Below are 23,168 nucleotides of genomic sequence, written 5' to 3' on the forward strand. Positions count from 1 at the left end.
GAAGAAGAAAAAGGTAAAGATACAAATTATGAACAACAAATACATATCTATCAACAAGTGAATCTAAAAATCAAGTGAATAAATAATCTGATGAACAGAGTAAAAATAAAATAAAATAGAAAATATTTGGTGATATATATTTATCATTAGATCCATAAAGTAAAGCAGTTTCAAAAGTATTTGAACATGAGACTATTGAAACATGGGACAGAAAATGCTGGATAAACAGTACTTCAAGAGTTAATTGCATAATGATTAACAGTTCTCTATGTCTCTTACTCTCAAATGCACCAAAAAAAATCCAGGAGTTTTACTTAAAAGTTTTTTTCTCTTTTTACAATGGTTTATGTATAGTTGTATTTTAAAGATGCTAAATCTTACAAAGGCATTCACAGTTCTGAACTATAAAGCAGATGGTTATTTCAAATGCTAACTTTGTTCTACAATAAATTCCTAGATTTTGGAAAACAGTGGCAGAAACCCCATCACACCTTCTTCGGTGGTCTCCTCTCCAGCCAAGGGAATGCTGAAGCCATCCTCATACTCCGCAGTCACATTGACCAAGTACAGGGTCTCTGGCTTCAGGTTGTTGAGAACGACGCTGGTGCTGGTCGCTGGCTCCACCACCGTGACCTCATCATCCCCAGTAGCTTCTTTATACGTGATGTGGTAGGAAAAAACATTTTCTCCAGCAGGGGACCAGTTAGTTTTAAAACTGTAAGAAGTCACCTCAGAAAAGCTAAGATCCTTTGGCGGCACATAAGCTAAAAAAAAAAAAGGAGGACATAGTTTACAATTTTTAAATCTATAAAGCAAACAAACATAGACTTAATTAATGACTGCATGTTTCTGAAATGGCTCATAGTCACTTGGGAGAAGAATGCCACTGAGGCTTAATAAATATTCTACACATGACCATTGAGAGAAGACCTCTCACATCCCTACAAGGAGGTCCTGATCATGTGTCTTGACCATCCATAATACTAAGTTATAATGTTTAAATGACTAATTAAAATGGAATTTGAATCTTGAGCTTCTTAAGACAAAGCAGTAATGTGATGGTCCTACCCACAAGAGGAATTTTAAATAGTAACAGACCTAAGCAAACCTTCAAAATGTTCCCATTCATCCCTGGCAATCATATATTAACCTTTGGTGGTAAACAGTTTATTTCAAAGTAATAATAAATAAATTTTTCCTAACAAAAGAATATTTATTAAACTAAAACATAGAAAGAGACAGTGTTTAAGGCACACAGCCTGTCCTCAGGGGACATACAAAGACATTGGAGAGACAAGAGAGTGTGAGGTTATCAACAAAACAAAGCAATACGTATGAATGTCAAATGACTGAAAGTAATGTTATAGCACTAGAACAATTAAGAAAGGCTTAATGAAAGAGATGAGATGAGTAACAATGCTGAAAAAAGGGAATGTGAACAAATTTTAAAAAAAAGAAGGATAGGGAAGTCTGGATATAAGGAATGGCGCACAAAAATAAATTAAAGATCCAGGACTATCTTCTAGTTGCCCTTGATTCAAAGAACATAGCTCAGCATCCACCACAAAGTAGACACTAGGATCAGAAACATCTCATGACTCTATAAAGCAAAAATGTCTAGGAGAAAGTCATATCTCAGAGTTAAATAAACTAACTTTGACAGTTTTCAATAACATAGGAAAGTTACTTTTTCCTGTCTATAAAAAGAATTGAAGAAGCATATTATCCACAATTTTAAAACCAAAAATTCTTTGTGCACAAAGAGATAACTTTTATTCTATAAAGACTACCAACCTTTTTTTTTTATAGCTGCCAACTCTTGCTCAATTCTAAGGCAGATGGACTGTGTGAGTTCAAAAGATATCCTCTGAAAAGCATCAAAATCTTCCACTGTGAACACATGGGTCTCAGCAGGAGGAGAGGCAATAGCTTCCAATTCTGAGCGGACGGCATCTTTCACACCAACTGCAAAGATTTCAACGTCTGAATTTCTTAGTTTTATAGCAGGATCTCTGAAAGCATCTGAAGATTTGCCATCAGTGATAAGAATCATGACCTTGGGTACGTTGCTTCTTGAACCCTTGCTAGGCACAAATATTTTCTCTCTGACATAAGTCATTGCTTTCCCAGTGTTTGTAGATCCTCCTCTGTAGGGGAAGGTGTTTATTGCTTCAATTATATCTTCAACTTTGGTGAATTTTTCCAAAGTAAACTCAGTATGAGGATCCCGGCTGTACTGGACAAGACTTATCTGTACCCTATTTGGTGAAATCTCAAAACTTTTTATGAGAACTTCCAAAAAGGCTCTAACTTTAACAAAGTTGGCAATCCCGATGCTATAGGAGCCGTCAACCAAAAACACAATATCGGCTTTTATATCCACACCACGTGAGCATTCTGTAAAAAGAAAGAAATAAGGTTCAAGAAGTATGAATTAATCACTAAAATATAGCTATCTTGTTTTCTTAGTAAGCATGCTTCTTTCAAAGAAAACTATTGCAAATATTTTGTTTAAAACTAAATCTGAATCAGTAAGACATACTATCAAATGGACCTTCACATATTCCAAACTCAGTGATCCATCTGTTGACTCACCCACTTGAACTTTCATTGGCTGAGTCTTCTCCATTATTGAAACAGGTTCACTAGATGTCAGACCCTTCATGGCTGAAACACTGATCTGGTATTCTGTGTCTGCTGAGAGGTCGCGAACACTGAGTGTGGTCGTCTGAGGCCCCACACTCAGAGCATGCTGTCGGCTGCCAGTGGTCATTGGTATAAGGAGGACTTTATAGCCAGTCACTGGGCTTAGGGATGGAGTCCAACTTAGCTTCATGTATTTTGATGAAACTTCCGTGGCAACCAAATTTGAGGGAGGTTCAATAACTAAAAAGTAACAAGCAGAGCAGTGATTAAAAATAACGGTATGCAACCGTATTAATGAAGGTCTTTAGGTTTGGGCCTTTAATTCCCCTTCTTCAAATTAATCATGAATGTATCAGGAAGAGTTGCCCAACCTTGTTCCACACCCGCCTGCACCCAGCAAAGCAAAAGAGACTCAGTGCCAGATTTTTATCAGGGAGCTGAGAAGCACAGCGAAAAAACAAAGTCCTTGGAAGAAATTAATGATAGAACATCTGATGCCTAATTCTTCTCTGGGACCAAGATTTCCATTTTGGTTTTGGTATTTTACTCATTGCCTTTATTCTCAGGTATCAGAGTAGGTACTTGATAAATATTTGTTGAATCAATGACTTAAATTCAAGTCTTCAGAAAGTTTTTCCCTTTTAATTATACTATAAGAATAAAAATATAATCTTTAAAAAATACTTTATAGTATGCAAGAAAGATAAACTCAGCAAGTCCAAATTGATTTTAAACAGTTTTATTCCCACTTATTTCAAGGTAAGAAAAATAGTTCAATGATGTTCATAATGCCACCAATGAGAGGTGAAACAATGGTTTACAACATGCATACTGACAAACAAATATTGAAATCTAAAGAATTTCTCTCCTTACTCAATGGAGAACATAGTCGTGTACTTAACAGAAAACATAAAGTACTTGGAGATATTTCAGAGAAAATCTCCAAGTTTTTACATTTGTCAATGGAATCAGTTTCCCAGAAGACATAGTTTTAATTTTTCATCAGCCTGCAAGAAGTAGATGGTAAAACAAACACAAATTTTACTCATCATCTCCTCAAAAAGGCAATCAGATGTAGTATTTAAATGTTGCCTAAAGAAATAAGAAATGGTGGGAGGGAAGCAATGGATGTGCCAGCTGGAAGTCTGGCCAAACCTTTTGAGTGATTCAGAGATAGTACAGGGAACAGAAATCTCAGGCAAATTCCATCAAGAGTGAGAAGGCCATGAACAACACCTGCGACATGGCCTGCACCCATACAGGGGAGGTTCAAACAGTGACAGAACAAAATTTTGGCCTTCCCCTAGTACATGCATGCCAGTGAAGATGAAGAGGAATTAGAATGCTTAACAGATTGAGTAAAGAGAGGTTAACTAGAGAAAAGTGGGATGGAGGATGGATTTTGTACTAATATCAACCAAAAAAGTCAAACATTAGGCAGTTAAAGCAAAGAAAAGGATTCGAAACCTATGAAGTAATGAGAAGGAGTTCTGAAACAGAATTAGGGACAATGAACACTGCCAAAATACTTGGGGTTTGGAGATTAAAGAGTTTATGTAATTGAAGATGTAGCTATTTAGAACTTATCTTTAATCACTTGTCAATTCTCAGGCAAAGAGGAGAACAATCATGGAACTTGTGACTTTTTAACGCCCAAAAGGATGGTTATGAAATGTCTTCTCTTTCTCCCATATATTCAGAAGCAATAGCTTATAAAAATGGGAAAATTTTCCAGATATGGAAAGATCAAATTGACTGATTTTGAAATATTCTTAAAGCTTTGAAAACATGATGCAGAGTATGATGATGGAAAACCCATTTCCTTCACCATTTAATAGAAACAGTGTTGCTATTAGTTTAAGTTGCAGAATGCTAAAATTAATGTCTCCCCAGACTGTCAATGTTTAAATCAGAGTATGAGATAATTAAACCAAGTACCTGAATAGCATAATTATATACACTCAACATGAAAAAAAATAGTCTTAAAGAAAAAGAGCAAATCAAACGTCTAAAAATATCTATACTATATTTTTATTGATTTCAGAGAAGAAGGGAGAGGGAGAGATAGAAACATCACTGATGAGAGAGAATCATTGATCATCTTCCTTCTGCACACCCCACACTGGGGATTGAGCCTGCAACCTGGGCATGTGCCCTGACTGGGAATCGAACCGTGACCTCCTGGTTCAGAGGTCAATACTCAACCACTTACTAGTAGCCACACCAACCGGGCTAACAATATTTTTAAGAACTTTACAATGATAGAAATATTTTATCACTTAATGTTCCACTGAGGGTAAAAAAAAAACAGTGCAAATGATATCAACAAGTTGAGTAACTAAAAAACAATACAAGTGGAGCACACAGTTAGAGAATCACTGGAGGATATGGTTGAGTGAATGTGTCTCCTCCCTGATACTGTAAAGCTATAAATGCTATCAAATAATGAAAAAGGCTAACACATAGAACACTCAGCAGTCCACTCACCTTCTTCTCCACTAATCAATTCACCAAGTTGTTCATCAACACCTGAGCACACCTGGGAGATGATCTCGTTCTGAATATCCACAATTGCATCAAAGTTGGCCACGTTGAAAACGTGGTTTAGTGAAGGTGTGGAGGCAATTTGTTTGAGTTCTTTTGCATCTGCAGCTTTAATGCCTTAAAAACGACATGAAAGGGCTATGGTGAGAAGGGAAATGTGCTGAATTGGGGAAGATCTGTGTCTTCTCAGTCTTGCACAAGTGAAGGCATTTTTAAATCTTTATTCAGTCATAAACCAGGATTGCTTTGCTTCGTAACGAATGTGCAACTGTTCAAATGACAAAGACATTTTATAATTTCACATCCAGTGGCCAAAAATGAGAAAACGAATGCTTAGCAAAGCAGAGTGGGCCCTCATCCCAGTCATGCCATCATTTGTCCCTGCCATCTGCAAAGATAATACTTTTTTCTTCCAGACTCCTGAATGAGCTGGATGGAACCCTCTAAATTCTTCAAGGATTACATAATACAGGAAACATAAAAAACACTTAATGATCATACAAGGAGGATCTTTATGAGGGTCATTGGCTCGGCATTCTTTGAAAAGTAGAGCGCTGGCAATGAGCGTGAATACCACCTCACCTGATGCATATGGTAAGGGAGTTGGGTGAGAGAGAAATAGACAAGCCAAATTTTTACTCAAAAATTATGTGGCTTGATACTACATTATAAAATGCAATAACATTTTTACAGCATCCTTCCCTGAGGAGTCAAGCCTTCATCTCCCTAAGCATTAGGTATTGAAAAGTTCCAAAATGAAAATAACCAAACTTGGCCTACCCAAAGAGAAAACTTCCACCCCGATGCTGCGGAGCTCTCTGGCTGGAACTTCCACTTCATCCTGGGATTTGCCGTCCGTAATAATGATTGCCACTTTAGGAAAGCCAACTCTTGCTCCAGCAGATTCCGTGAAAGTATTTTTAATTAGATAATCAATGGCATCCCCTGAAATGAAAGGCAATGCTATATTTACTCGTCCTGCTCTATACAATTTTGCCCAAGTCAAAAACGATGTGATTGATTTAAAAACTATTTAAAGCATGATAATTGTGCAATGCTTCATTTCTTTCCCAAACAGGTCTTTCATTTATTTTCAACAATAACAACATTCATAAGCATACCTGTCATTGTGTTGCCACCTTTGTATGGGATTTTTTTAATTGCGGCAAGAAGCTCATCCCTTTGGTAGTACTGGTTTAAGTTAAATTCAGTCCTGGTATCAGTGCTGTACTGAATGACTCCAACCCTTGTCTTCTCTTCCCCAATGTCAAAAGCAGACACGAGAGCAGCAATAAAGTCTAAAATGTACTTGAAATTATTTCTTCCCACACTCCATGAGCCATCCACAAGGAACACTAAATCAGTCCAGGCACTGACAGAGCATTCTGAAATACATTTGAGATCATTTTAAGTGATGCGTTATTAAATCTATCCATCATAAAAGAAATACAAACTAACTTTGCAAAAATATTGGCTCCTCAAGTTATTTTGTTCATTAGGACATATTCACATTGGTCTTCACCCACAACTGACATGCACAAGAGAATATAAAATGTTATTAGAAGCATTTTCAGTGCCTTCATAAAGATGCATTTATGGAACTATATTTCTTTAAATTGCTAAATAAGAAATGCAAGAACAGATAAACAGATAGATTACCTACTCTCCACGAGCATGTGACTCTAGTATTTATGCTATAAACCTATCTATTTTTGTAGACTATGTCCTTACTTCTCTTTTCTCCAAGTAAAAATTATACAAAACATCTGGGAGATATAAAAAAAGAAATGTAAGCAGTGTTTTTACTCCTTGGTGTTTAGCAATAAATAAATACAAAACAATTGTTGTACCATTCAAGCAAATGCAGTTGAGTTGAAGAAATGAGCAAATCTTTTAACATTCTCCTGCATTTTACAATATAATTGTCTAAAGTTTGCAGTGGGTTTGTCTGGAGGGTTCATAAACTCTAACAGGAGTAAAAACAAGCATAAATATGATGCAAGATAGCCGTAATATCTTGTTGTCCTAATTATCAATGTATTTGAATTTGATAACTAAAATCTACTTTTACTAAACAAAGACGGGGAAGAATTTTTATTCAAAAGCAAAAATGCACGTGGTATCTTTAAATTACTGAAATGCTTTTACAACTCTCTGGTCAAGGGAACAGGTTGGTTTTCATGAAAATCTGTATTCACAAAGCAACACTGGGTGAATTTTCTGAAGACGTTTTTGTACTTGCAGTCACTATGTGTGTGTGTGTGTGTGTGTGTGTGTGTGTGTGTGTGTGTGAATGATGAGAGAGAATCATTGATAGGCTGCCTCCTGCATGCCCCCTACTGGGGATCGAGCCCACAACCTAGGCATGTGCCCTTGACTGGAATCGAACCTGGGACCCTTCAGTCCACAGGCCGACACTCTATCCACTGAGCCAAACCAGCTAGGCTGATGGATGATTTTAAAAAGGGGTTGCCTTGGAAGAGGAGGAAAATACAAATTGCATGCCCAAATAATTTTTGCACACTATATAATAAGCCAATTTAAGTCTATTGAAAAGTCAATATTTGGCAGAATGCTTTCATCTAAAATAAATATGATGGTTCAGGGGAAATATTAGCATTGTAACTACATACTTCATTTCAGTTTATTAGACATCAGAAAGAATAATAAACAGTGATCTAGAACAAAAAATTCCAGATAAAGGAGACGTTGTGTTCGTAATCTTTTTTATTGTCTCCTGGGTCATAAGTCCAACTTTTACAAGGTAGCAAAATTAGAAATCCAAGAAACCCCTTAAGGGTCCATCCCACTAAGTCAGACAAAGTAGTACAAAACAAACGGAGGCTAGGACCTGCAAAACCTAAACTAAATAAAATTGCTTTCATTTTATTACAAACGCTCCAACTTACCAGTTACGTCTTACAGAGATTCTGTAAAGGCTACAACTGCCATCAACTAAAGTCATGTAAGTACCCTGGACATGAGCATAACATATACACAGACCTGGAAATACATTTTCATGGCAATAGAATTGCTTTAAACACTATGGGGTCATCTCCCTTCTGTTCCAGCCTTATATTTCTCATATATCCCTAAGCTGCCACGGATTTCTATCCATTTATCTTTGAGATAATGAGTTAAGTCCAGTGATGAGGTTTGTTTCTCACCTACTGCCAAAATCATGCAGGAAAATTTGGACACACACAAATTCAAAACACCCCCAGTAAAAAGAATCTTATATAATAAAAAGGCTAATATGCAAATCGACTGAACAGCAGAGCGACGGGTCACTATGATGCACACTGACCACCAGGGGACAGATTCTCAACACAGGAGCTGCCCTTTGGTGGTCAGTGCGCTCCCACAGGGGGAGCACTGCTCAGCCGAGTCACCACTAGCTAGCAAGTGCAGCGTTGATGGCAGGAGCCTCTCCTGCCTCTGCTGCAGGCGGGTAGTAAGGAGCGAGGGGTCCTGGACTGTGAGAGCCCCAGAATGTGGGATCGGGCCTACGCTGGAAGGCAGACATCCCCCAAGGGGTCCAGGATGGCAAGAGGGTGCAGGCCAGGCTGAGGGACCACACACACACACACACACACACACACACACACACCATGCACAAATGTCATGCACCAGGCCTCTAGTATTTAATAAATAAAGTGAAAATTTGGCTAGAAAGTCAAAAATATAGATATTTTAACTACTTAGTCATATATTACTATTATATTGTCTGTACTTCTAAATAAAGCTTATAGAAAATAATATAGAAAAATCAGACTATGTATATAATTGAAACATCTCCTTCATATTACATTTATGACTTCTACAAATCCAAGCAAAAATATTAAGGGAAATACTTACTTTGTATCTCTGTTTTTCCAGGTTTCTTCTCCCCTGGCTTCATAGGACCACCTGTTTGAACTGAGTCAAAAACCTGATTATTAGAAAAGGAAATTAACCCATACAAATACTTCCTAAAAGTAAAATACATACATTGTCTTTCACCATTGTCTTTCAAATGATTGGTCCATGCCTATCTGGTCATAGAATACAGCCAAATAAGTATTTCTGTGCAACTAAATCATTTTAGTGAGTATTAGATATATTTCAAAAAGACACTAACTTTGTTGCTTGGCAAACTTTAATGTTTTTAATAGTTTTCATTCATAACATTCCTAATGATTCCAGAAACCAAGCTTATAAATCAAGAATGAGTTATTCGTATCCACTAATAACTAGGATCATAAAAATGACTATTCTAGGAAGAATAGTTAATACTGATATTAATTAACTCTTCATGGTTACAGAATAAATATGAAAGTGGGAGAAACCTTCTGCCAAAATATTAAAAGAATAAAAGTACTTTATATGTGTGCTTACTTGTTAGTTGACCTATAACTGGTACACTTTCTTCTACTTCATCATATGAAGTGATTGTCACCACATACTCTATTTCAGGTATTAGATCTGATAATAAAGTTTCAGTGGTATCAGCTGCAAGGGTAAATTCTTTAGTTGGCCCATCTGGAAATATAGAAAGGAATATATGAATGCAACAAAACATTTTTACATATAACACAATATAATGTAATTCCCAGATATACTCAAAATCTGAAAAATTCAATGTAGATTATTTTTCAGAACATCGAAACATTATGTTTTACTGTTCTTCAAAACCAAACCTTTGAATTTTAGAAACTCAGTAAATAGACTTGTTACAAGCATATCCAATATTTGTTTGAGGACTTAAGGAGTCATCTAGATTAAAGATAGTCCAGAACAGCAAACCAAAAATCTCTTATTATTTTGGAAGACTAATGATAGATAACGAAGTTTTTTATAAATGAGATATAAAGTAGGAAATAATTTAATATTAAAGTATGCATTGGAGGAGAGCAGAGAAAGCAAAAAAAGGGGGGATGAAAATCAGCTCCAGGAAAACAAACCCCACAGGCTAAAATTAACCTTTACTGGGAAACAATTAGTGTGGAAGCAATGCATCCTCCATACTCAAAAGGGTGCATACCTTACTGGGTAACCACGCCCCTGAATTCACTAGGTAGCAAACGCTTCAAGGCACAGTATGCATAGTGTTTATTTACATATTAACCATTGTTATACTTCCTTCTAGATCAGCGGTTCTCAACCTGTGGGTCGCGACCCCTTTACGGGTTGAATGACCCTTTCACAGGGTCGCCTAAGACCATCAGAAAACACATATATAATTACATATTGTTTTTGTGGTTAATCACTATGCTTTAATTATGTTCAATTTGTAACAATGAAATTGGGGGTCACCACAACATGAGGAACTGTATTAAAGGGCCGTGGCATTAGGAAGGTTGAGAACCACTGTTATAGATTATGTTAAATTTCAAATCAATCAGGAAATACAGTAGTTCCAAAGGGCTAAGTGCCCATAAAGATTTTTAAATTATGTTAAAATTTCATCAAAACATAAATAATCAAAAAAGGTAACAGATGTAATAGAACTCTGAAAAGTGCTCTTGGTTTACATGTAGAGCATTGCAGCACCAACCAGGGCCCTCACGGAACAGGAAGACAGCAGGGCTCTGCTGTGTTGGGGGTCCCAGTACCAGCGTGGGGAATTTAGGAGTCAGTGATTTACAACATCTGGAAACAGAATGGATGCCTTTTCAACTGCTTTTCTGTTTCGGAATGAATGAATTCGTTGACTACAAATATATATGGGGAGAAAAGATTCAAAGAAAAAGTAAATTCTTGACCCCTTTTTTAAGTTCTCAGATCATATCAAAAAACAGTTTCCCAATTCCCTGATAAATCAGCATTTAAAATTCTTGGTATTTTTTAAAGCCATAAATAAGCACAGCTCTGATAAGTTATGTTGACATCATCCATCTCTACTGTCAGTCTATCAAGACTTGATCCTACCACTTGGATGGTGTTAGTGGAAATGGTGATTTTTCCCATTTAATGTTAGAACTAAAAGTTAATCAGCAGAGATTGATTCCCCACAGTTGGGCAATATCATGAACACTAAATATAACTCTTGAGAAACAAAGCCATTTTTTTTTAGACACTTGGCCTGGGATCTATAGCATCCACATAAAGTAAATTCTTATCTTTTGTCATAGTAGCTCACCATTATCCCAGAATAACAAAATTCCCTGAGTACTGAAGTGTGTAGGACATGGGGTAAGGTATAGCAACTCACTTTATCACTTGATACTTTACATGTTGAATATTAACTAATTCAAGAAGAATGTTAAGAAGTGAAAACTCTATTTTATAAAATCAAAGATGACCAGCAATATTCTGATCAGGTTAAAAAACAAAGTCCATTTTTAATAACAACAGCTTAACACAGCAAACCATGTTAATGAAGCTCAACACTATAAAAATATAACAGTGAGTACTAGACTGAGCCCACCAAATATTTGGTGACATTGGCTAAATCTATCAGGTTTTCTAAATCTCAGATTCTTCATAATAAAATGAAAAGAGGGGAAAAGACTGGATTATATTATCTTTAATGTTCCTGATAATAAAACTTACCTGTTGTAGGATCCACTGTTATTCTATAACCCACAATTGGATCGGCTGGTCTTGCCCATGACATATGAACAGTATTTTCATCTATTATTTTAAAATTCAAGTCTGAAGGCGGGTCAACTGCAAAAGAGAGAGTGCCTATCAGTTACATTTTCCAATTTCAAAAAATGGTCAATTTAATTAATAAGAATTGTGTTGAGCAAAGCTTACTAAATTGTCTTTGCATAAATTTGTTTCCAACAAATATAAAAGATATCTTGTTGGATAAGAATAAAATTAAAAGCTGACAAGATATGACAAAACATCAGAGAGTATACATATTACAGAAGACAGCACAAAACACTTTTGATTCTTGAGTTGCTAGGTCATCCAAGAATGGCCAGCAAAATCAAGCATACTAGAAACATATTTGGATACAAGTACATACAAGTACAATGAGATCACATATAATAACCACATATGCAAACAATTCACATAACAATTAAAAGGATTTCAATACATGCTGAGTGCAATTTGAATAAGCATGCCATATCACAACCTGCTCACAACCATAGAAGTTCATTTAGAACATTGACGCAATACTTTTTTTCCATAATGTGGAAAAGAATCAATGATATTTTTGGTTCATTCTCTGCATCCAAGTCTTGCTATTGATTTTTGTTTGACACATCTCAGTCTGTGGCAGAGATGAAACTGTATTTTAATGAAAAGATGGAATCATGGGAAATTTAGCACTGTTATGTTTCACAAGGAAATATACATCTAATGTATATTCATACAAACAAATATTCAGATAGTAATGAGATGTTAATAATGTATAAATATATAAAGAATGATAAATAGATGTTTATAGAAGGAATATTCTGCCCGTTTACACCAATTTGCTGTATGTTTCCAAGGTGTAAACCAACACTGTTCTTTTCCTTTGCAGCAGGCGTACTCCATACTAGAAATGGCATTTTAAATTAAAATGCCAGTATGGTCTTCTACAAAACAATGGTTAATTATGAAAAGACAACATCAATGTATATTTACAGACATTTATTTACAGAACTTAAAGAAAACAGTGAAGAAGGATCCGCAATCTGGAGACATGACTGCGCATAAAAACTTGGAGAAGTCAATGAAAGGAATAATCGAAAAGTACAGAAAGAGTTTACATACAAAACTGTACAGCATCATGCATGTGTCAATGAAATGTTGACTGGTTTTTAGTTTCCCACAATGAACAAAAGCCTCCATGTACAATAGTCATTACACAAAGACGTTTCAGAAATATTTTATAATGATATTCTCTCTGCAATATTCATGCCTCATCATGCAGCATTGTACTGACTCACTGTCAGTGCATGGTCAATGCATTACAAACTATTACTCTTGAAGCAGATTCACAAAGTAAGAAGACTTTCAGCCATACTCTTCTTAAAGTATTTAAGTCTGAACTTATTCCTGTGAGTCAGAATTTTTGAGAGATTAAAATCTCTTTGTAGGTTTTCACAGAGGTCAATTGAAATACAGCAGTAGCTTTGAGACATGAGTCATAGAATTTAACTGGGGTTAGCAATTTATGTAATATTAATACGTTTTAATGGAAATAAGATAAAGTAAGCAAACGTTTGCTTTAATAAACTGCTGCTTACAACTGTAGGAGATGGCTTTTTGTTTTTATTGGATACACTAGTAATGGAACGAATGTTATTTTCTTACTATCCATACACAGGCAGTGAGATTAGACTATTAATCTACATGCATAGTTTAATTATCCAACATTCTGCTGTCTGTTACCGTATTGCGAGGTTCAGCTGCCATCATCACTTAGTATAACAAGCATGCAACAAATGTTAATAGGACAATAGCTATTAAGAATATCATTATAAAATATTGTTCCAGTAGCAATGGCTCAGGACAAATTTAATGCAAAGGCAGACACAACTGGCCTGAGCATGCTTTAAAAAAAAAATCAGTACATGGAAAAACAGTACCACCAACCTTGTAGGGAAATTGACCTGAAGCGGCAGACATTAGGTTAAAACTGCTGAAGGGCAGCAGCGGCCCACCTTGTTGATTTCCAAATGACCAGGATTCCAGAAAAACTGAAAAATTGACTGTTGGGAAAAGTCTTTAACATTTCAGAGGAATTTAAGGTGTTCAAAGAAACCCAGATGTGGTACTTAGGAATCAAAAGTAAGAAAGAATGGCCAACCAGCATGTGTACAAAGACAGCCCACCCCATTTTTCCTCTTGCCACTTTTATCATATATAAAACCTTTCAGGATTGCCACGCTATGTATACATTTTTGGTTTGTTTTCTTAAAGAAAAAAAAAAAGATAACTTAATTCAATGCAAAATGTATTTTCATTCATATTTTTACATAAAATATTTTCTTTTACATAAAAATAATCCACAACTGCTCTTGTATTGTCACAAGCAGCATCTTGTGTTCCCTGGAACACTTTATAATTGTCTCTTTGTCTTCTCATAACAACCCAGCATGGCAGGCCTTATTATCCCAGTTTCATAGATCAGTCAGTGAAATTGAGGGGTTAACACAGCTAATGAGCAGCAAAACTTTGATCCCATGATCTGACTCAGCACATATAATTTTCTTCCATACTGAGTTAAATGTAAAGAATAAGAAATATTTGAGTAAAAGATTAACTTTAAAAAACAATATTTAAACATAATTAACTATTAATATATATATATTTCTCTATTTTATAAAAACCATTTTTGATGCCTATTCAATAATAAATAAAGATACTCAGATATTTCCAAATTCTTTACACACTTGTTCAAGCAATTTTAAAACTAAAATGTCTATCTTGATATATAATTCTTTGAAAATAATGTTTTTAATGATGGCACCTAAAAGGCAGAAACATCCAAGAATTTACCAACTGTGCAGAGGTGGATGGATGGATGAATGGGAAGATGAACAGGTGAATGGGGAATAGCCCAAGTTTTGGCAAGTATATCAAATGTGTTGAATATAAAGAAAAACTGAGAAAACACTACAAATAATAATCTTGATAAACTAGTAAGAATTTTAATCTAATCTTTGTGATAATAACACTGAAAATGATGCTAAAGTTCTCTAATGGTAGAGAACTTTAGAAATGTGCAAAGAATGATTTTGCTATATTCAATAGACATGCATTTAAATTTTCCATCCAAAGTTAGTATAAATTTAATAATTTTTGTCATGATATAGTTAATTTCATTTGTGTTTCTAAAATAACCATTTGAAAAATTAATATTTCAGATAAGTAATGAATCATTTGTACACATTATGTAATGTGTTCCCTCGTTAAACTAGCTAGGTTGACCAATTTTTGAACAAGAAAGAAGCACAGTATGGGCAAACTAGCGCTAAATCAGGCCTAGAAGACCTGGGTCTTGTCTTCCTAAGTAACTATGTTAATTGACTAAATTATTCAACCTTTGTGTCCTCATTTTTTCATGTGGTAGAGGAGAGAATTAGAATAGATGATCTATGAGTTCTCTAGTTTGAAATTTCTGATACAAGTTTGACACAGAATTATATAAATATACATATTAATTAGCCTCTTCATCTAAACGCAAGATAATTAAAGCTTATAGCCTCAACTCACTAATGAATTGGTAATATCAAATTGTTCATTATATATTACTAGAGGCCCAGTGCACGAATTTGTGCAGGGCCAGCCGGGGGGAGGGGGCCTCGGGCAGTTGGCGGGCCGGCCCCACCCCCTGGTGGAACTCTTGGTCGAACTCCCAGTAGAGGGGACAATTTGCATATTAGCCTTCTATTATATAGGATAATTCTAGGTCATGCAAAGTACTGGCCAAGTGACAAGGTTAATAAAGTCTATGCTGTGTCTAAAAATTACAAATACTAAAGGCCAAAAAATCACTTTCACCCTTATTTTTATAGGAAAAACTACTGTATTATGAAAAATAAAGTTCCTTGTATAAGTAGGTAGAAGGAAAACAAGATAAAGGTGAGACCACTTATAAAAAAGGAGAAATGCAAAAAGCGAATGCCAAATCTTTTAAATAATTATTAAAAAGTACTGGGCTTTCAACATATAAAAAATTAAGTAAGTAGAAATTGGTTGGTAAATAGTAGAAATACAAAAATATAAGTATGACTTGCAAAAGGGAAAGAAAAGTAACTATGGCTACTTTAAACTAAAATTAAAATGACATAGCAGGAAACAGGGGTGCAAGTTAAAATTTTGAAATGTCCCCAACAGAAATATTTCAAAGAAATTCTGTTCCTAGCCCATTGTCCCCAGAAAGGTTTTGGCCACAAATTCTGTTAGCCTTTCACAGGCTCCTGGGACCATTAGTTGGTCGTTAGCACAGAAGCTGTGCCGTCCAGAACAGGAGCCACCTGCCACACGTGGCTCTCAAGCACTTGAAACGCGGCCAGTCCAAAATGAAATGCACTGTAAGCTTAGAATACACACTCAACATCAAAGACTAAGTACACAAAAGGTAAAATATTTTACTAGTGGTTTCTATATTGATTATATGTTGAAATGATCATGTGATATTATTAGGATACATAAAGTTATGTTAAACATATTATAAAAATTAGTAACTCCTGTTTCTTTCTCCTTTTTTTAATGTGACAACCAGAAAACTGTAAGTTATATATGTGGCTTGCATTTGTGGCTCTCAATATATTTCTATTTAACAATTCCAAACTAGAGAATAAAGAAAAAAAAGAATCCTATTAAAATATAATTATTAAATGCTGATGTCAGGGGGTGAGAGACAAGAAAAGACACAGCTTAAGATAGAAAAAGAAAAAGCTGTACCATGTGGAAATAAATACAAATTAAAAAGACAAAAATGTGCAAAATGTGAAAATAATCAGTAAAAGATAATAAAATGTTCTTTTCAACTGTGCTTTGCTAACCAGCCATTATCCAATTCAGAACTGATTTTTTCCACTTACATCATTTCCAACCTAATTATTTTACTAAGAATTCTCAAATCTTTCTGATTTTCAAATAACTATTTTCTTAATGAGCAATAACTAGGCCACTTCAGTGAATTATCTAAAAATATCTTTAGTAGGGTTTCTAGAGTTCCTCAAATAAACTTCCTTCCTAACAATGACACAGAGAGGAACATTAAAGGCAACCTCATCTGAACATGACTTCACAGAGCCCACTCTGAAAAGCCTCTCCATTCACAAACTATTCATCAGATAAGATGAGCCAGCAAGTTTCTGTCACTTTTCTAAACATATCATACATTTTAGAGACTCTCTGCTTTTCCTAATCTTCATTTTTTTTGTACCTGCAATCTTGAAATAGAAAATCAAACACAATAGAAACTTTTTGAAAAACTTAGTGTTGCCCCAAAATAGCTTTACAAGCTCTAAAGAAGCAGAATTCACCCTGAACTTCCACAGCTGGCCTATGCAGAGTATTTCTTTTTCCCTTAACTCCATCAGGGGCATTTCTTTATTGAAAAAGAAGAAGAAAAATATTAAGTTGTCTTTTATGGTATTACTCCATTTACCTTGCAGGACAAAAAAAAAAAAACTAGTTTCTCAGGTCTCCCGTGATAATTTAGGGCAGACAGAAGCCCCACTGGGTTAATATATAGAAATGGCTTGTTTAGCAAATACTGAGAAATGAAGACACCAAGTGCACACAAGAAAAAGAAGTGAGGTCGAAAAATCTATCAGAAGCCCTTCATTTCCTAGAGGGCAAGGTCACTCAGAGCCATTTTGCAGACCTCGGGGTCAAGGCGACCCATCTCCCAGCCCCTGACCAACTCCATGCGCGGGTCTGATGCTGGGAGCAAGAGCGAGAGGGTGGTGGTGCCCACCTGGTCTGGTGTCCGCTGGCTCCCTGGATTGGGAACTTTGGCCCAGATCCAACTTTTCTGCTGGGCGAACCAAACAGCAACAACCCTGAGCCACGCGAACACAATCCGGGTCCAGGATCTCTCCTTGCCACCCATCCCCTGGGGGTCTGACTGCTACCTTGTTTGTCTGCACCATCCGACACTCGACACTCCGACTGAGATGCCCACAAAACACACAGACGCACAGAGCCGGCGCGGTTGGAGTCTTTTATTTTGTGTCGTCACCAAGGTCACAGCCCAAGCCTGGTGGTTACCAGCTACTCGAGCAAGCCCGTCCTCGAACCAGGGCTCCTGGGCAGCACCTGGAGGTATCCTGTTGGTAGACCTGGGAGCAGCCGTCGCCCCCTCCCGACGGACAGCTGGTCCTCTTGGAAGGCCGCGGTGTAGGTGGCAGTGTGGACAGCACACCGCAGAGACAAGCGCAAGGAGACCACACAGCACTGTACGGAATGGGTTAGGCAGAATACGAAAGAGCTGCACTTGAGAGCCGGGAAATGGACAAACCTCAGTAGAAGAGGGAGTTTCTCTGGAGGAGAGAAACCCCAGGAGAAAAAGAGAAGGTGCGGGGAAACAGAACAAGCTATAGAAGGAGGATTCACTTGTTGTTCTTTTTTTCTTTTCTCTAATTCTGCATAGTCACTGGGGGCGGGTGAAGGGAGAGTCTTTTACCTTCTGCCTCAGTGGAAGACAGGAGCAGGGCGGCACCCAGGATGGCGAGCACTGGGGGAAGCCTGGTCTTCATGCTTGGCCTGGGCCTCGGAGCTCACAGCCACATGAAGGGATCTGAGGGAGGAAGCAGACACTGCATCAGAACCGGGTCTGGGCAGGCCTAGAACCAGGTTAGAACTGGAGCCGGGCCCTGGGCCAGGACCCAACCAGATCTGCCTTGATAACCACCAGGGCCGAGCCCAGCGTCTAATGAATGGGCTTATTGTGAAGCGGTGGAAGTCGAGTTCATCTAGAGCAGTTTAATCATGGCCCTAAGAGGGAGTTCAAGTTTAAAGAGGGTCCTGTTTTCCTGGAGGCTGGTCCTGCTTAGCATCCAGGGTGAAGGCCCGACCAGACCCCACATGACTTCAGCCTGCCTGGGTGATGGCTAATTCAGAGGTCATTTTATCCCTGACTCAACCAAATGTCTCTTCCAGCTGGGGATTTTATTTGGCCGGCCACTTTTTCCTAGCTGCTGAACTCTTTAGGTAACTGTACTTTAGTGGTCTCAGGGTAATTTGGAAAAGTATAATAAACCTCTTTTACTCTCTTTTTTCTTCATTTTGTTCTGCCTACAAATATGCAGCTCTTTAGGTCTGAAATGGATTATACAGAAATAGGAAAGGTCCAACTGAAACCTGATCCCCTACTAGCTGTGTTGTCTTCACATCTAATAAATCCTGCACCAAAATTAGGGGAAAACAACTCTAAAATACATAATAAAAAAGGGACACGCAATAGAAGAGACAAAACACTCCTGTTTCCCAAAGATATTTTTTTATAAAAATTCTCAGTAATAATTAAACTTTTCATTTAGCTGTTCATTTATTCCAGAAGATTACAGGTATGTGTTCTCCGGAGAAGAGTATGTCCTATTCTGATTCTTCCTGACTTTGTAACTAGATTATTAACTCCTTAAAGACAAAGAGTCTTATTCATCTTTTATAGTCCCCAGCACACAGTAGGTGCTTAACCCATGAGGGTAGAAGGGAATCTTCTAAAACATTCTAAGGTCCAATCCAGAGACAAAAGCTGCTAGCAATGAACTCAACTGGGAAGCTGCCAGAGGTAAAACATAAAAAGAGAGTTGACTCTGGATACATAAATTATTGTAAGGCAACAAACGAGGCCTCATGCTCAGGAATCCAAAAATGAGCCAAAGGTCGAACCCTCTCTGAGAAAAGAACCTGACAAGCTCCAACCAGGTCTTTCCAAATAATTGGCACAATGTATTAGGGCAGCTTTCCTCGGCCTGAGTGTAAATTGCATTTTAAATGTCTGCTAAGCAGGCATGCCAAATTTGCCCGGAGCACTTTTCTATGAAGCCAAAATTAAGATTTTGGCACTGCTTTGGAGATCCAAAGGCTCTAGCAATTTCTTTCTCCCTAATTAACAACAGTTTGACATTTCTAACCCTCTTCTACATCAGTGAAAAGCAAGAAGTGAAACTGGCCCATTGTTCCCATCATCTGGCCTTTACTTTGCTATAATAATTTCCAACTCAGTTGGCAGTCGTGCTCGCGAAAAGTTAAAGGCTGACAATGTACCCACCGAAAAGCTGTGTGCAGATATTTTTTAAAACCGCTAGTCTCCACCAAAAAAAAAAAAAAAGCAGTGGAGGCACTTTTGTCTGGGTCTAGAGCGCCACCTATCGGGTGCCTGATTCAGTGGCAAGAATGAATCACATTGCGGCCGGGTATCTGAACATACAGTCAGTTCATCCAGCCAGCCAGGCATTCGTCCATATGTCTTTTTCTTTTTTCTCTTTTCTTTTCTTCCTTTCTTTCTTCCTTCCTTCCTTTATTTATTTCTTTCTTTCTTTCTTTCTTTCTCTCTTTCTTTTTTTTAGTTTTCTCTCCTTTTAGCCAAAACATTTATCTGAATGCTTAGCAACACTTCATTGAGCATTCTCAGACATAAATGTCTGAAAGCTGCCGTCCCTACGTGGCAGCGAGGATTCCCTCACTTCACCCTCATGAATGAAAATGAGTCAGTTGGGGGGCGGGGGGGTAGCGGGGGGAATCTTAAGGGATACGTCTCCTTCTGCCTATTTGCCCCCTCCCAACCCCGGTGGAAGGGGCCAGTTCCTTAACTTAAAGTTTAAAATGGAAATAAAACATCCCCACCCCCACCCCGCGGGGGTCCTTCGAACCCCTGCTTGTCATCTACCTCCTCTACCCACCGCTACCTGGACAATAGTTGGCGAAGGGCGAGCTTAGCGGTCATTTCCTTCCTTGCCCCCTCCCACTCCCAGCGTACCAGCACCCGTTAGAAGGTCCGGGCTGAGGTGGGGGGCAGGGGTTCCTGGAAAGCCCCAAATGGTCACCGGAGGGTCCTGAGGATGCTGGGTTTGAAGTACCTTTTCTGTCCCCTGGCTCCCGGTCTCCGTCCGTAAATGAACCCCGCGCCCACACTCTCTGATCCCTACAGTCTCTAGGATTTGGGATGGAAACTACCTAAGAGGTTCCACTGACCCCGGGCAGGGCCTCCACCAATGCACTCGGGAAGAAGTCGGGAGAGGGAGCTTTCTCCCGGAGCTAGGACCCGGCCAAGGCTGAGTTCCCTAGAACCAGACCAACCCGCCATCGCGGACGCTTGGAAAGGCAGAGGAACGAGCCAGAACCCTCCACCAGGAATCTGTCTCAAGATGCCACCCACACCCGCGCAGCCACGACCGACGAGCTGCAGAGCACTCAGCCGGCCCTCCAAAGAATTCCACACCGTGCGTCACCAAAATACCTTCCCTGCGCCCGGCTGCACCCCGGCACCCCCGGCAACGCTGCAGGCGCGAGACAATGAGGGACCGGTGGCCACAAAACCGGGCGCGCCCTGCATTGAAATCGACAGCATCTATAGATGAAATCGCTCTACAAAGAGAAACATGGAACACGGTACTGGTCGCACACACCGCCTCCTGCCTCCGCTCCTAAGAAAAGCTACAATTCTTTCTCTCGCAAAGATACAAATGAATCACAAAACCCAAATACACCTGGCAAATCTCAGGCACATCTCCACTCGTACAAGTCCAAACGGTCCTCGCCCGGGATCCTGAATGGCTTAGGGCGGAGCAAGCAACAGGCTACAAGCAAGTTTCCCTCGTTATCGCTGGGAGGGATGGGGCCAGAGAGAGAAGGGCTAGAAGCCGAACCGACCTGAGGCGGCTGTGATCAACAACAGCAAAAACAGAACCGGCGGAGACGGCCAGGGAGGGGAGCGCAGCTGCCGGCGCGCGGACGCGTCTGGGGCGGCTCGCCTTCGTCGAGTGGGAAGAGGCTCCACGCCGCGGGCTACTTAATAGAGGGCTGTTCCCAGCTCTCAGTTTACTCGGTTACGAAACGCCTGGGAAGGTGGACGGCTGCCACGGGGTGATGTATGCTCCTCCGGCGGTGAAGGAGGTCTACTTTTGGGAACGTGTGCATACTTCGAGCATTCCTTCGGCGTGAGGTGGCGATCGCGGTAGTAGCAGTGGCCGGGTTCACTGCCAAGGGAAGCCGCGCACGCCTCCGCTCGGGGCGGGCTGGGGAGCTCGGGTTTCCCCTGTGCGTGCGATTTCCTTTAATGAATTTATTTTTCTAAATTAAGAACAATGGGAGGGAGAGCAGCGACTCTCGTTTTCAAAACTGCGAGGATGTGTGACCGACCCCACAACATCCTAGCCCCATCCCTCATCATCCCCATCTACACCTTCCTCCCACTCCGTCCTGGGTGCACTTAAAACCGATTTACAGGGTTTCCATTAACTAACTGTCTGTGCACGCGGCTCGCCTTCTGTCTTTTTCAGTCTCGGAGCGGCGATTGGAAACCCGGACAGCCGCCCGCGACGGGATGGCTTTCCCAGTCTTGTCTCTCCCTCTCCCCTGATACTTAAGGACGGAACTGAGAGGCTTGGAATGAGCTTAGAGAGAGGGCGACCAACGCTATGAAACCCCAGGGCCCCCCTAAGAGGAAGCCGTTCGGGAACTAGTTCCATCCACTGTGGAAAGTGCGCACTCGGGTCAGAGCAAAGCCTGGCCCCGCGTGGAGGATTCGGACCAAACGCTCTGTCCTTGAAACCCCGTGGGGTCAAGGCACAGAAGGGAAGTAAGTTTCCCCCCACTGCTGGGGAGACGGGAGCCCAATGTGGGGCTGACATCCCGCCAGCAGCATCTCCAGCTCGCCGCCTCCTCTCCGCTCCACTCCACCCCTTGGCCCTGAGCGGGGAGCCTGGCAGTCGGGGCTGCCAACTTGTACTAGACGCACGGGAGGAAGCGCGGGCTCTTACATTGTGGCATCTGAAAAGCGCTTCGGGAGAGGTTCACGTTACGCACGTCTGTGCGCGCAGCACCAGCCCTGCGCCCTTTGGCCTCTGGAAGCCCAGGGGTTCTCCCTTCAAGGACGAGCCACCGGGGATGGGGGAGGTGGCGCCACGGGGAACGCGGGAGGGCGTCCGTGTAATTCACCGGCTGCAATACAGTGGAGGTCTGGTGGCCAACGTAAACCTCTCTTCCCTGTTTGATGTGACGTCTGCTAACTTGGCCTTCCCTCCTTCGAGCGTGATCCTCTCCGAACTTGCTTTAGAACGACAGGAACTTGCAGGGCGGCCCCCTGCCCTCCGCCCCACGCTTAGGCTGCCTCCAGCCACAGGCAGAAACGCCAGAGAGAAGGCTGGCATGGGGGGAAGTGGAACTCGCCGCCTTTGCACATTCCCCGAGTACACACAGCCCACTCGAAGTCCAGCTGGGCAGCTCGCACAAAGAGCCCACACACGCACAGCGCAGTCTTTTTCCTTTTCCAACTCTCACAGCTCGGCTGTCCGGCGCACACCCCCAGCGCGAGCGCGTCCTGGCCAGGAGCACCTCCCCGCGCACAGCGGGGCGCACGGCGGTCGCCG

General features: G+C 39.8%; 1 protein-coding gene across 1 annotated transcript in view; it reads right to left on the reverse strand.

Annotated features, from left to right (window-relative positions):
- The window catches only part of COL12A1 (collagen, type XII, alpha 1), a 111,141-nt gene extending 89,671 nt beyond the window's left edge, over positions 1-21,470 (reverse strand). The window contains exons 1-11 of the mRNA XM_005861435.2: positions 21,451-21,470; positions 18,260-18,373; positions 11,725-11,841; positions 9,568-9,711; positions 9,049-9,108; positions 6,312-6,575; positions 5,971-6,135; positions 5,134-5,307; positions 2,596-2,886; positions 1,795-2,397; positions 492-764 (exon numbers count right to left, since the gene is read on the reverse strand). Coding sequence (XP_005861497.1) covers positions 492-764; positions 1,795-2,397; positions 2,596-2,886; positions 5,134-5,307; positions 5,971-6,135; positions 6,312-6,575; positions 9,049-9,108; positions 9,568-9,711; positions 11,725-11,841; positions 18,260-18,332 — 2,164 coding nt within the window. The 5' untranslated portion in view covers positions 18,333-18,373; positions 21,451-21,470. The remainder of the gene's footprint in view (positions 1-491; positions 765-1,794; positions 2,398-2,595; positions 2,887-5,133; positions 5,308-5,970; positions 6,136-6,311; positions 6,576-9,048; positions 9,109-9,567; positions 9,712-11,724; positions 11,842-18,259; positions 18,374-21,450) is intronic.
- Positions 21,471-23,168: the final 1,698 nt, after the last annotated feature.

This window comes from Myotis brandtii, unplaced genomic scaffold (genome assembly GCF_000412655.1).
Source record: "Myotis brandtii unplaced genomic scaffold, ASM41265v1 scaffold151, whole genome shotgun sequence".
In the NCBI taxonomy this organism is placed as follows: domain Eukaryota; kingdom Metazoa; phylum Chordata; class Mammalia; order Chiroptera; family Vespertilionidae; genus Myotis; species Myotis brandtii.